General features: G+C 40.0%; 1 protein-coding gene across 2 annotated transcripts in view; it reads right to left on the reverse strand.

Annotated features, from left to right (window-relative positions):
* The window catches only part of cacna2d3a (calcium voltage-gated channel auxiliary subunit alpha2delta 3a), a 124,686-nt gene that overhangs the window by 80,899 nt on the left and 28,323 nt on the right, over window positions 1-15,464 (reverse strand). For both annotated transcript variants that reach the window (XM_087834356.1, XM_087834355.1), the window contains exons 3-4: window positions 12,966-13,082; window positions 287-346 (exon numbers count right to left, since the gene is read on the reverse strand). In XM_087834356.1, the coding sequence (XP_087690482.1) occupies window positions 287-346; window positions 12,966-13,082 (177 nt within the window). The remainder of the gene's footprint in view (window positions 1-286; window positions 347-12,965; window positions 13,083-15,464) is intronic.

Consider the following 15,464-nt stretch of genomic DNA (forward strand, 5'->3'; position numbering starts at 1 on the left):
CAAAATATGTAAATAAATTGTAACTCTGCAAAAATCATATTTTGTTCTTTACATGACATTAACTACACAATTCACAAAGCTGTGAGTAGAAATAAGGTTTGCTACTGTTATTAATATTACTACCAAAAGTAGTATTTCTCTATAATAATAGCAGACAAAAATTACAAACCTAAACAACAAATGTAAACACTTATTTATAAAACATGATGCAAATGGATACTTTTTCTTTATTACTTTCATCATTAATGACAGAATTATTTAGCTGGTTGAACTGTGAGATACACACCTGTAGGTCTGGATCCTCTTCGTGTTGAAGGTGAGCTTCCTCTGCTGCCTCCACCAGCCTCTGCAGGAGTAGAGAAGAGAAATAGAACAGCTTGAGTAAAGAAGTGAATTGATTAGTGGGTCAAAATAATAGGCGGAGAACCCTTCATACAGAAAAAAGCTTTACGACCAGCTTTAAAAGCACCCTTAGCACTTAGGCTACACTAAACCCCTGAGGAAACGCACAAACACACACACACACACATTTGGCGATCTCGTGAAAAGAGCCTATTTTCCTTAATGGTTCAGCGTAGAAGTAACGACCGCCTGAGGTTCTTTGGACACTATGACAACAAACAACTCCATCAGTTCACGCTGTTTTACACATGCACTTTTTCGCTTATAAACTCAACAACAACAACAACATGTGATGACACACGAACACACACACATACACTCCATTATCACCCTCTTGCTGTTACCGTCTGCTGTGCGTGAGGGTATGTCTGTGCCTTCTTTCACCCTATCTAATGAGAATAATCATCCTTCAGAAGCTGATGCTACTGTTTGCAAATGAAAAACAATCATGGAAAATTAACAGTTTTAAGACATGGAGTTGATCATGTAAAAGAGAAAAAGCAAGAGGCCCCTTCTATCTAATTAACAGTTTCAGCACTACTGAATGTGGAGTCTAGGGATGCAACAATACCAATTTTTTCAAACCGATACGATACCGATACTTCTGGGATCTGAGTACTTGCCGATACAGAGTACAAAAAACGATACTTCTACCACACACACACACACACACACACACAAATGCAATGAATTGGAAGACAGGTTTTATTATATTCCCTGCCGATAAAAAATAAAATCTTAATAAAAATGACCACAAAAAAATTTCAAGTGAAAAATAAGCACTTCTGTTAAATTATTGCAGAGTCTCCACATTGTAATTTTATAAAATATCACTGAACTATTGGCACTGTCTCGAGCTTTCAGAATAATAAATAAACACTTCTGTTTGCGAATAAATTAAACTTTTAAATTATTGCAGAGTGTCCATATTGTACACAAACAAACAAAATAATTATTATTAAATAAATAATAAAATATAAAAAATTATAAAATAAATAATAAATAAAATAATAATTGGCCCCCTAGTGGCCAATCTAAAAAACTACAACAGAAATGACAAGCCACCCTCTGATTAATGAAATAAGTTGGTATCGGTTAACTTTTACGAGTCTGAGTACACACACATTTTACAGTATCGGCCCCGATACCCGATACCAGTATCGGTATCGGTGCATCCCTAGTAGAGTCACTACAGAAATGTTCATTCTTTCAGTTTTTTGCAAACTTGTGGTTTTGTGGTAGCATAAAATTGTCATTTTTGCATTATCCAATTTGTCCATTTGTGCTCAGAGCTTACAAAGTCAAAACATTTAACTTAAGACAGTTTATCCATTTTTTCTCATCCTGGACGCTGGTTCTGACACTCACAGTCCTTGGCTTCCTTCTTTCTGATCATACAGTCTCAAGATGGTGGATTTGGGGTAAAACCCTCCATGGATGGTCAGGAGCTTTCTTTTTCTTCTGTCTCCTCCTTTGACCAGCTTATTATAGCAGTGGATATCTGATTGCCAGCAGGGCGTAGGTGTTGATTGCCTGGATCTTGTTCTTCCCATTCAGCTGACTTCTCAGGAGTTGCCTTGTTCTCTGCAGTATTTGGTGGTTGCAGCTTTCCTAGCAGCCTTGTCATGGTTCCCATTTGCCTGTGGGATTCCCAGGTACTTGTAGCGGTCCTCGATGTCTGCAACGTTGCCTTCTGGTAGCTCGACCCCCTCAGTTCTGACTACCTTCCCTCTCTTTGTTACCATCCGACTACACTTCTCCAGCCTGAACGACATACCGATGTCATTTCTGTTGACACTTAGTGGTGTGGATCAGTGAAGTCTCGTTCGCTCCTGGCATGTAGAGGAGGTGGCTGACAATTGCTCCATTCCTTAGTCGGTATCTGTATCTTGTCAGTGAGTCTTGTCTTCTCACTGAGAGGGTTCAGGCCTTTGTAGAACAGCAGTGGGGACAGAGCATCTCCTTGGTAGTTGGCCTGTAGTGCTGTTTGCCATATCCCCATCAAATTCCTGATGAACCTGTTGATCCTGTATAGTTCCAGGCTTCCAGGATGCATGTGTCTCAGGCTTTCTTGTAGTCAATCCAAGAGGTTTGGAACCACCAGGACTCTCGGCCAATCTGAGTGATCAGGGTAGAAAGGCCTTAATCAAAAAAGTGACCAATACCCTAAAGGCCACTCTGACAGAGCTCCAGTATTGCTCGTGGAGGAAGGAGAACCTTCCAGAAGGAAAACTATTTCTGCATTACTCCACCAAGTTCGCCTGTATTGTAGAGTAGTCAGTAGACGCCACTCCAGTAAACATCACCTGAAGGACTCTCAGAATATGAAAAACAAAATTCCCTGGTCAATGCTGGTCAATGCTGTCCCCACAGTGAAGCATGGTGGTGGCAGCATCATGCACTCTGGAAGTCCGAGGCAAAGGTTCATTTTCCAACCGGACATTGACTCTAAGCACGCAGTCATGATAAAGATGGAGTGGCTCCAGGACCACTCTGGGCCTAGCTAATCCCCAGACTTGAACCCAATTAAACATCTCTGGAGAGATCTGCCAGTAATGCTGCCACTTGATGGAGCAAGAGCCAATTTACAAAGAAAAATGGGAGAAGCTGCACAAAAACAGGCGTGCCAAGCTTACAGCCTTATAGACCCGAGGCTGTAACTGCTGCCAAAGGTGCTTCAAATAATTACTGAGCAAAGGCTGTGAATACTAATGCACATGTCTTTTAAAAAAATACATTTTGAAGAATTTTAAGCATTTTTTCTCTTTGTCATTATGGGATGTTGTGTGTGGAAATGTGAATTGAAAAACAGACCCTCCCCTTTGACCCTTTGTCCAAAGGCCAAGCAAATATTTTAACCCCACACATTGTTAAGTGAAGTAGGCGTGTTGTGTTCTTTTGATGTCTTTCAGAACACCAAACATTATTAACTAAACTAAACTTAACCAAGTCTTGCATTAAATTCACTTAACAGATAGTTTATAGATATAATGTTTAAACCATAAGAAAACCTTAGTCAGCTGCTGTTTCTCCTCTTCAGTTGCCTGAATGGATCCATAAAACTGTCTCTGAATTGTCTTCAGCTGGGTCCACAAAATGCGAGTTGATAAATATATTTTTTGAGAATTAGCCTTAAAGCAGTTCAAAGTCCAAAGTGTTTGCCCTGCAGAGCCCAAATTCATGATTTTACTCAAAGGTTTCTCATGTTTATCTTTGCTTTTGTTACAGTTTAACAGACAGAATAACAAACATTTATGTAACTGCTGGTTATCAGATCATTAGCGTGACAAATGTATGGCAAGAACTCCAAGTGATATTATACTCACTCACTTGAATCACTCGGGTAAAACTAATATAATGTAATCATATATAATTAAAGTGCTGACCTGTCCAACTCTTACACCAGGGGCTTAGGTCCAGTAATGCCAGTGAACTCTTTTAATGTGTCCACGTCTAGATAGCTCCAGTCATCTGTGTTAAAAATGAACTGTTGAGAAGTCTTAACAGTTATTCTCACTAAGGAGTCTAACGATGGCTGAGAGCTGAAGACAAAACTTTAAGGGACTCTGCTGTTAGTAATGATGATTTAAGACAGCGGTCTCCAACCTTTTTTGCGCCACGGACCGGTTTATGCCCGACAATATTTTCATGGACCGGCCTTTAAGGTGTCGCGGATAAACACAACAAAATAAAACTAGTACCGGTACCGAAAAAAAGAAATGTATTCATAACACACGTGAAAAGACCCAGGAAAACCGAGTAAACGATAAAATGATAACAAAATAACGCTGAAAACCGATAAAAACCCTGAAAACTATACATTTCACACCTGAGCCTCAACTCTCGCGGCCCGGTACCAAACGACTCACGGACCGGTACCGGTCCGAGGCCCGGGGGTTGGGGACCACTGATTTAAGACATACCTGCGCCAAGCCTTACAGCCTTGATCCCTTACCAAGGAAAATTCTTAAGAAACTAAAAAAGTACCAATTGATAGCATATGCTAGCTTTTTAAACAGGTGTAGCAGATCTGCTGATTGTACAACGTACTGGAGGAACAGTTTAAGAGAGAAAAAGATTCTCATGCATGTGCACATTTTTTAAAAATGAGCACAATTTGGAGTAACCTTGTTTTTGGGTGTTTTTGTTGATTAAAATAAATATTGTGAGGAGCTTTTAGAATAATTCTCTCAGTATAAAGAAGCAGGACTAGAAACTGGCTTTTCGGGCCGAGAGCAGCAGGACCGACTCTCAGGAATCTCTATTCAACACACAAACACACAAACACACAAACACACAAACACACAGACGCACAAACACACAGACGCACACAGCAATGCTTCCTCGTACGTACTGATGCACATTGTAAGTTCTTATCACATGTAATTCCTCTCTCTCACAGCTGGTCCTGATGTCTATGAGTTTTAGTAATAGACTTCCACATTTCCATTCAAATGGCTTCACCAGTAAAACTACTGCAATCAGCCAGCTTATTCCAGCCAGGCCGTGTGCTAGTGCGCTTGTGTGCTGCGCTGCTGCTCTTGTGTGTGCAGGCAGACCGTTTTTGGAAGTGAACGCTGTAATCTAGAGTCCAACCAATCATTTTCTTCACCATAGCAACACACCTGGCCATTGCATACTGTTGCATATCATCTATGCTTCATTCTAGTTGGCTTTGATTATGTTCAACCTTCTTTATGATCTCTGAGAGGCTGAGAGAGAAGCACGGCAGACCTGGATGTCTTCTTTCTGTGTGTGTGTGTGTGTGTGTGTGTGTGTGTGTGTGTGTGTGTGTGTGGCAACACAAAAAAACCTCAGGCAGGTACATTTGCTGAGAGCTCGAGGAACAAACAAAGATAAGGACGGGGAAATAAAGGGAGGATGAAAGAGGAATGATAGAATAGCATCCGCTAAAGGTCTGATCACTTAGCCTCACACTCCCAACAAAATGTCAGCTGCTGCTTGCAAAAGCCATTGTCGATACAAACATACTTGTCAGCATTTGTGAGTGGGTAATGGTCTGTTTTTGTGCGTGCACGTGAGTGTTAATCGTTCTCTCAGCTGACACCTTGAAGTATTAGCTCCTTGACCTATTCTGCTTCTTTTGCAAATGTCAGTCCTTAAACATGTGCAAGTATGCATGTACTATATGTGTCCATGAACTGCATGCATGTGTGTCCATGTATAGAGTTATAAGGTAACCTGAACTTCCCTCCAATCAGAATTGAGCCTATTAATCTGGTCCAGACAAAAATAATTGGATTTAAGTGTTACAAAGCTTTACATTTTCTCAAGGAATACATAAAGGAATATACGGCTTGTTGTAATTTCCGCTCTACTGCACTCTACCGAACATTTAAACACTTATTTTCTACCTCTGTTAATCAGTTCTGACATATTATTAATGCAGTTTAACTTACCAAGCAATAAGATGGGACTAAAAGCTCTAGGGGAAAAATAACTTGCATAGTAGCAGGGAGTCTCTCAATTGGAAAAACACATTAGAGATAAGTAGATACTCCTTACTCCTGTGAATTTCAATTCCCCCATATCACCAGGATGAACACTCCAGGTGGCGTGTTTATCTTTGTGTGCGTGTTGCGTTGCTGTGGGCGTACACAAGGTAGCATGCTGTCTGATTGCATGCGTTCGTGTGTGTCTCGCAAAAATTCAAATGAGCCTGCCGTGTCTTTTTGTCAATAGGTGGTCCTGCCAAAATGTATGATGCAGTTTAAAAAGAGAGGAAATGACTTTTCTTTTCAAACCGTTCTGTCGAGGCTTTGCTTGGGATGAGATGACAGTAATAATTAAACTGACACAGCAACAGCCCTTTTGCCTCTTTGAAAACACACGCCCTTATACGAGCACATTTCACTGTCGCCAGAGTAAAAAGCTACATGTGCAGTGCTAACCTGCTAGAGGAAAAAATAAAATTCCTCCAAAAACGATGGCAAGAAAGAAATCTGCTTTATTAAATGTAATTTGACAGTTTGCTTAGATGTTACATTTTAATTAGGATCTACTTAGATCGAGTGTCTTTAAGCTTGAGCGAAACCTTGCTTGTCTAATGGTTCCAGATCTCTAACGTAAATAAGTGATGTCTTCCCACTGAATTAAACAAAAATCCTGTTGCGATTTCATCCCTTTCCATCCCCCCACCTCCATCCACCCCCTCTTTTTTCCTGACATTTGGACTCATCTACCCCCTTTCATTATCTGACATCGTGTGATTATGATTTGCCTAACAAAGGATTCAGTTTGTTTACACTTTCAAAAGTTCAGAAACGATCCCCCTCATTTAACTGTCAGCGTGATTGGCTTATTGTTGTTCCTGCGCCATGCTTGCTGTATCCTGGGTTTCCTGACGGATGAAGCCGCTGACCTTAGCAAATGCCTATCCATTATGAATGCAACACTAAAGCTGTGAAAGTTAGGCTGTCATATAGCTGAGCTATGCTAAGAGCCACCGTCAGAGAAGCGGAGGAAGGATGGATGGGGTGGTCACATACATTATTGACTGGTACCGGAAGTCTCTGACTTTTTTAAGCAGTACATTAAGCCTTGCCTCGGGATGTTCCCTCCACCAAAAAGGGAGGGCAGTGGCCTGAATCTGAATGTTCTCCAGAGGTAACAAAGAACGAGACCACATCAACTACAGCTCTAAATAGACTCACATAAAAAGCATTCCCTAAGGTCCTGTGTGCTGTTGCTTCAACACACATTTGTACTTCGGAGAACAACTTAACTTCCCATTTGTCCTGTAACCATCTTTGGAAGTTAGACGTTATTGCAGAGATCTGTCCATAGAGCAGCTACCCAATAAAAATGTTAAATATCAGGATCAGAACCTATAATTTATCTATTTATCAGCCCTGTTTGAATTACATATTTTTCTCTAATATAATGGCATGAATAGATAAACTTATAAATATGTCCATGTGATATATAAAATAAAGTATGCTAAGCTAGTGCAGTTAAAAACGTGCACACATAGCTCTGTCTTGGATATAAGAGGAAATGCTAGCTAAGCCTTGGCCTGCGAGTCCTACGTGTCTTGTTTCTGCCATAGTCCTGAGCTCAGGTGAGAAAGCTTGGCGTGGGACAACCCGTCAATAGCACTAGGGACAGCAATTTTGTCAAACCAGCCAGGGAAGAATTGCAGAATCAACAAAATGGAAAAAGTGCCCTGTGACACTTCTTCTCCGTTTTTATAAGTCAAGCGACTGGAGCATGATGGAGAGACAGAAGGGAAACAAAATAAAAGGAAAAGTGGAAAATAGAGGGGATGACAGAGATGAAGGGACACGGCGTGCTTTGAAACATCAAGTCCCAATAATCAATAGCTCAGCAGTTCTGCTGACTGAAAGGGAATCTAAAGTGCAGCCCTGTTACCCGATCCCTGCACCACCTCAGCCTGGTCCTTGTGTCGTGTTTCAGTTTCTTGCTTAGGCTAAACTTTGGACTCATCTTTTCTTCTTGGCATTCACCTTAGCCATGCTCGCTGTATGCACGCTCATTTCACTGTTCAAGACATGAAATCCATTAATGATTTTTTTGGTGACAGGGAGGAGAAGGACATCCACTGGCCTGCCATGCCTCGCCATTAACAGTGATCACTCTCAACAGAAACGCATGATTGAAAATAATCTTAGACTGAAGATCAGTAGTGAATGAAACAACTTAACAATGGCAAAAGTGCAGTTAACTGTAGTGATCATTTAAGCTACATATATAATTAAAAAACAGTAAAAACAAAAAAAGTTTCAGGTGTTTTTAACTCAGGTCAATTAAACTCAGTATTATTTATAAAGCACCAATTCACAACAACAGTCACCTCAGGGCACTTTCTATTGCAACGTACAGATCCTACAATAAGAAGGAAACAGGAAGAAGGCTTCAGCAGCATGCTCATTAGGAGTTTGATGCTAACAAGAATTTGTTTTTGACACATGTCATATTTAGACTTTTTCTTGTAACGGCAATCAACATTTGGTGTAATTTTACAATCATTTGTGACGTAGCATTCAGCTGATCATCACTTAAATATTTAAACTTATTTAGTTTTAGTTTTGTCAGTAATTTTAAATTAATTACTGACAAATTTAATTTAATTTTATTGCTTAGACCAGGTCATCAGCACACTTTTCAACACGTTTACAACAATACACGAAAATGAGTATGTAAGGGCACATTTTTGATTTTATAAATCAATCAATCAAAAAAACAAAAAAACCGAACTTGGTGCATCATCAAAATCTACAGCTGCACTTTGAGTACATATGATGATTAGGGCTGCCACAAACGATTATTTTGATGGTCGACTAGTCACCGATTATTTTTGCGATTAGTCGACTAATCAGATCATCATTCATGAAACGTACAGCTTATTGCACCAGCAGCGTCTGCTCTTATATTTATTAAATTGTAATGAAATTTGCAGATTGTTTTGGTGAAGTTTAATAAACTCCTTGCTATCTAAAATATAACAGGACACCAGAGTATATTCTCGAGCATCTCACACTTCTGATAATCAGCTGTCTGCTTGACGTTTATTCAGCTGTGTAAAAACTATAACTTTAATCTCAGCCAAACCGATTTACTCAGGAACAAATAAAATACTGAAAAAAGCCAAACAATAACATTTTGAAGTTATCTAAGTGACTTATATATCATGTTTAACCTGAGTAGTGAAAGACGGCGATGGGTTTGAAAACGATTTGCCGGATTTGTGTTCTCACGGCTCTAGTGAGCCTAGCCCCCGGCTAGCTATCGAGCTAGTGGGTAACAGACGTCTCCGAAAACGTCGGAGCTCTTTTGAAAATATGTGGTGTCTTGATAAACTGAGCCGATATTTGAGGTTTACACAGCTACATTCTCGCCTGAAAATATGTTAAACGTTTATTTTGTGACCCAGAAAGAATAATAAGAGTAATATTAAAACTAACTAGCTGCCGCCATTGTTGGAAACTGAGCTGCGCTATGAATTCTGGGATAGGTTGGGCCACGAAGTATACACCCGACCCATCCTTCAAATCTGGGGAAATGAAAGACGCATTTGTCGGAGTCTTCGGATTTGGACAGGTCGCTGTAATGTAATCGGCCCACAAATGCGGCACAGGAGGATGCGGTTCCTGAATTTGGACACAGCTACGGTACCTGACACAGCTTCTTCTTCTTCGGGGTTTAACGGCAGCTGGCATCCTTGTACATGCAGTGCTGCCATCTTCTGTTTCAGTTCGTTATTACACTCTTAAATCCTACTACTTATTCCTGCGTCTTTTGTGATCTTACAAAGCTTCAAACGACGTGTCGACTATTAAATCAGTCGTCGACGATTTTGATAGTCGCCTAATTGTGGCAGCCCTAATGATGATAGATATTTCTTTGCCATCAAGAGAGCAGGAAATTATGATTTGCTAAGCAAATAATTAGGCAGACATATGATGAAAGGTTCATCTGTGTGAACCCCAAGTGAAAGTGTTTAAGTGTTAGCATCAGTTAAGACCAATTTTCCATACAGTTAGTATAAAATATACATTAATTGGTTATTAACTGTTAGGTGATGATCAAATGATTTTACTTATCTTAGAATATAACATATATCGTTGTCATTATTTATTTAAATAATCGGTTACATTTCTTTTAAAAATGTGAGTATTAAGTCTCACCTGTTGGGAAAAACATTTTAAATCAAGTTATTTCCCGCAGAGGATGAGAAATGCTAACTTCAACATTAACATTCAAAGTACATTTCAGCAATAAGAAAATTAGATATCATAGGAGGTTTTACTGGCTGAGAAATTTCACTTACAATCCCATGTTTGCTTTTTATTTTTACCCTACAATGTTGCAAACCTTCTGTACTCTGCACTAATCAGGCTGAGGACTTCAGAGGCAGAGTTGCCACAGGTAAATGATATCAGCAGGTACAGAGCAGAGACCGAATGCCATTACAGGAGAAACAGCCCTAGCAGCAAGGCATCCACTCTGCTTTGAAGTGCATTTGTCACATGAAACACAGCCATGCTTGACTTCAAAGGGGGCATTACAATAGCTCCACGCCTTTCAACTTTGATAACAACGTGTTCACTGTTTCTTTAACCGTCTGCTGTTGCCACCATTTTCAGTCTGAAGACAAGCATTTTTTGTTTTATTGTTTTTTTCTGGAGCGACAGAAACAGGAGTCTGCGAGACGATGATAATATCCAACTTCCACAGGAACTGATGAAGGTAACAGCAATTAAAAATAACAATGGCGGGCTAATATGCAAACCACGCAAGTGTCTGTGGATTTACAGCACATACAAAAGCTAGACACGCAGACATGCAGTATATAATGTCCTTTAAAGTCTACATCGAACTGTTTGATTGCCCTTTTTGTTTCCTGTATAATAGTGCAATTAAATCTGCCAAAGCAACTACAAGAACAAACTGCTCCCACCAAGTTTTGTTAAATCAGTGCAAATATGAGAGGAGAAAGAAAACAGACATCAATAAAACAGCAATTCAAGAACACACAGTCCTACATACTTTACTGTATGAAAGGTTTCACCTGCCATGGAAGAAAGATCGCAGTAATGACAGAAATATTCACATTCAAGTGAATATTCCTACTTTCACTCGCCACGATGCCTGCTTTGAAAATGTTGAGTCATTTAGGTTACATTTAAAATAATATTTCAGTACCTAAATAAAAAAAATATATTTTGAAAATTAGGAACTAAAATACCGGAAAAAAGATCTCTCTAAGGCGCATTTAAAGACAAATGAAATCAATGGTCATACACATGCTTTCACAGGTGCACGCTTTCACAGCAACAGACGCTGTTGTCTCTCAGCAGGTGGCGGCGAGCGATAAAGAGGGGAAATCGACGTGGAGACGAGGAGATAAAACCATGTTGACGGACAGGGCAGAGCACCTGCACGGAAATTGAATCGCTGAAGCGCCACATATACTTTAGTAAAAAGCAGAGACATGGGAAGAGGCGGAGCAGGGAAGGGAGAGACAGACAAAGGAGAGAGGGATGGCTTAAGGACAGCTGTGGGAGTGCACGCCAGGCCAGACAGATGAGAGCTCTGGTAATAAAGAGAAAATGGAGCAAGATGGGAAAGAAGAAAAGGACTCATCGATGCGTCCTTTATACGGCTGAAACAAACAACTCATCACGAGGCCAAGACCAAAAGGAGGTGAAATGAAATCGTGAACCTTATTTTCCCAAACGCAAATGCTTCTTTCAAATGATTTTCTCCAACATTTTTATCTCTCTTCCTCTCAACAACTTTTTCCCTGTCTAAAAACGTACCAGGCACCCCGTGATCTTCACATCGATCCCCACAACTTTTACTTCATACAGATACAAACACACAAAGCCTACCGAGATGTACAATTGTCAGGCATCCAGCATCCCGACAGGGACTTTCAAGAAGCCGTTAACTAGCTGAACCTCGTGTCTCTGTGGACTTTACAGAATCCCAGGGAAGCACACAGACATCTAATCTCTCGGTTTCGAAGCCGTTTGTAAAAGGGCAACGAACCTCTCTGTGCGTTCGTCACAAAATACAATTATGTAAGCTTAATCTTCATGTGGAGCACATGGCATTTGGTTGAAATACAAAACAATGTTCATTATTATTAGAAAACTGATTCATTCCTTTATTTTTCATGACAGGATTTAATGACAGTAGAAATATTCAATTAGAAGCCTTCATGCCAGCAAATGCTGTATATGAGTAGGAGTGATATTTTTAAATGCCAGATGACGCACAGCAGTTGGAAATACATAATCTTTTCTATGTCCACATATGGAAATCTGAACATTTTAAGGGTGATTATAACACTGCAAAACAACCATTATGCAACCTGAGCAGGAAACCGTAAGACTTGGAAATGGCTTAATTCTATCTGCACGCCTCTCACTCACTCACTTCCTTTCGGCGTGTACCCTCTGACCAGATTCTCAGAAAAAATCCAATTTCTGTTAAAGCACCATGTTGTCCTGATAGGATCAGTCACCTGAAGCCAAAGAGGCAGCGCACTGTGGACACGCTGCCACATTGTGCAGTGCGCCTTACAGCACTGACACACAACATCCACAGACATGAGAACGATGTTGGATTAATGCACCAACAATACACGGACGTGTTTACTTAAAAATAGATGCTTACAGTGTCAAATAAAACATTCAAAGCTACAAATAAAAGCATGATTTTGCACAAGAACCATCGATACAAAAAGATCTTCATGTGTGCAAAGTAAAAGAAAGAAATGCATATATATCATATACATATATAGATGAGATGGAGGTTAAAGTCAGAGGACGTGTGAAGGAGCAAGGCTGGTTATACTTGCACTCAGTGTGTCAGGGGGCTGAAGTCTGTCTGCCTTTTCCTGTCACCTATTCTTGGATCGTCACTCCTTCACATATCATATCACAGAGACTTGAACATATGGAGCTAAAAAGTCTCTCTTTGCAGTTTTGACATCATTGTTATTTGTTGAGATAATTTTGGGGTTTATTCAAGTTGTTTGTGTGATGGATGAAAATTAGCGTAGGGAAACATACCTTCATCGCCTGAGCTTTCTTGTGAAACATCTCCTCCATGCTCTCTGCCAGCCTCTTAACCAGCCGCAGACCATCGATCTCTTCCACCCGAACTGCGCGCTCAAACTCCTTGTATTTCTGACAGGAAAAACACACAATCATGCAATGTTCTTGTGTTTCTGACATTAGGCCACACAATCATGAGTCTACAGAGACAAAGTTAAACACAAAAACGCTTTGATTCCACTAAATGCTGTCAGCAGATTCTGAACAAAATATTCAGGGATGTGCGTAACATGCAACACTATATGAACTCGTGTATATCTATGATACTTAACACTGTTTTGCTGAAACCTTAGCAGGGTAAGGAAAGTAAGATAATCCCACAATCTTTTAGGTTGTAAAGGCTTTAAAGTCGTCCAGTGATACATTATGAGTATTGAAAGCATTAACAAGAAGAATGTATATTTTATATGTACAGTGCAAACACACAAAGTCTTAAGCAAGCTTACATTGTTTTATATTTTGCTAAGAAATGGGAATTAGGTCCAGTGATTGATTGAAATGTGCAAATATACATGGATATATGATATAAAGGCAAAAACAGAACAATACTAATAAGCTTTAAAGTCAACATTTCATTTGAACACCTTTACTCTTCAACACAGAAACACTGAAATCTCTGGTTTATATTGTTGGATTGTCATGTTAGAAATATTTAACCATATATTCTTAGAGGTGTATAATCGATTGTGTAGTGATGTGTGATCCTTAGCGGTCTGCAAAGACTCTGTGTGCACTCTGGCGTACACACTCATCCTGAGGTCATGAGATACAAATACACAGACGGTACTCTTTGTTCACATGTATGCCTACGTAACGTATGTTAATGAACCTGTGCATATTCATGTGACCACAATAAAGAGCAGTGCTACGAGGGGCTAACTGAGAGCGACTGGGGTTCGAGCGGCAGGAACGGCGCTCGTCACGGTTCTCTCCCTCGTGCACGAGTAACACAAAGAGGTCAGCCTGGTGTCTGATGCGTTTGCTGTTGTAGAAGAATTGTCTTGGCGTTGCAGCAGTAAGTTTCTGCTAGATGAACCCATCAACCTCTTAGACAAGACGTCTTTTTTAGGTCAGTTTCTTCGGGTCAGTTTTCCAGGCTTCTTGAAGGACATTAAAAGCTTCTCTTTAGATGTTTGCTGCCTTTGTTCTGTTCTCCGTCATGATGATCCCACACTGCTTCAATAATGTTAAGATCGGGGCTCTGAGGAGGCCCGTCCACAGCTGACAGTGTTCCAGTGTGCGTTTCTATATCTTGGTCATTTAGATAAGATCATCACTGGCTAAAATGCAGCCCCAGACCATGACAGCCCCTCCACTGTGTTTTAGAGATGGATACTCTCTCCTGACCTCCTCATGAACATAGTGATGATCATTTGAACCAGGAATGTGAAAGTTGGATTCATCATAAGACCTTTGCCACTCATTTCAAGGCCGTTTCAGTTCTTCCGCCTGTTTCTACTCGTTTCCCTTCCCTGTCAATGATTCCTTAACAGCCATCCTTGCATTAAGACTATATCTGATGAGGCTTTAGGAATCAGTAAATAGATCAATCGAAGGGCCAGATGCATCTCTTAGGTCCTGTGTCAGCTTTATGCAGCATTTTTCCTATTTCTTAAGGACATGACTGTCAGATACTGTTCATCCGATGGGGATAGTTTGTTTAGGCCTGCATCTTCAGTAATCCTCCACTTTCTAAGTTTACTCTATTTTTTAAGGACACACATCACACCATGTTAAGATACACCAGATTTTACCATAATTGGGTTCATGTGTTTTGTCATGTATTATTTATAGCTTTTTTCAAAGATTCAGCTGAAGAATGAAAATGGTTAGGTACAGTAATTATACTGAAATTGAAAGACCTTTAAAAAGCCTGCAGAACAACTTCTCAAGACCACTTTAAATTGCAAGAAAGTCTGGCTTCAAACTGATGAAGGGTGACTTAAGACTTGACTAAACAGTACTGTATGCTTGCGGTTAAAAGGCTTTTAAAATACATATATAAGTGCACAAGTCAAAATTACTCTGGGTATTGTATATATAGATATATAGATATATGAAGGAGGATCTCTGTTGCCAGGAGGAGCAAGGGTAAAATTACACAGACAGAAACAGTTACAATATACGATGGAGGACTAGGTACCAACTAATAGTTTGAAGTAATAGTTTGAAGTAATAGTTTGAAGTAATAGTTTGCCAACTTCAAACTTGAACGACCACACATTAAGTGCTGACGAACACACCACTGCACTCAGTATCTGCACTTCACAAAATCACGTCATTCTGCTGTAAACCTATATTAGGATGCTTAGCTTAACCAGCGCCTTAACTGGGGACAGTGACATTAAGTCTCAGTAATTCCACACCCATACATGTCACATACACACATGCAGAGCTGATCTAAGTTAGGGTGTATATCTGTACAGAGAAAAAGGAGGAAAAAAAGCCATTTTT

Source organism: Neolamprologus brichardi, chromosome 20 (genome assembly GCF_056152115.1).
Source record: "Neolamprologus brichardi isolate AB-2024 chromosome 20, ASM5615211v1, whole genome shotgun sequence".
Taxonomy (NCBI): domain Eukaryota; kingdom Metazoa; phylum Chordata; class Actinopteri; order Cichliformes; family Cichlidae; genus Neolamprologus; species Neolamprologus brichardi.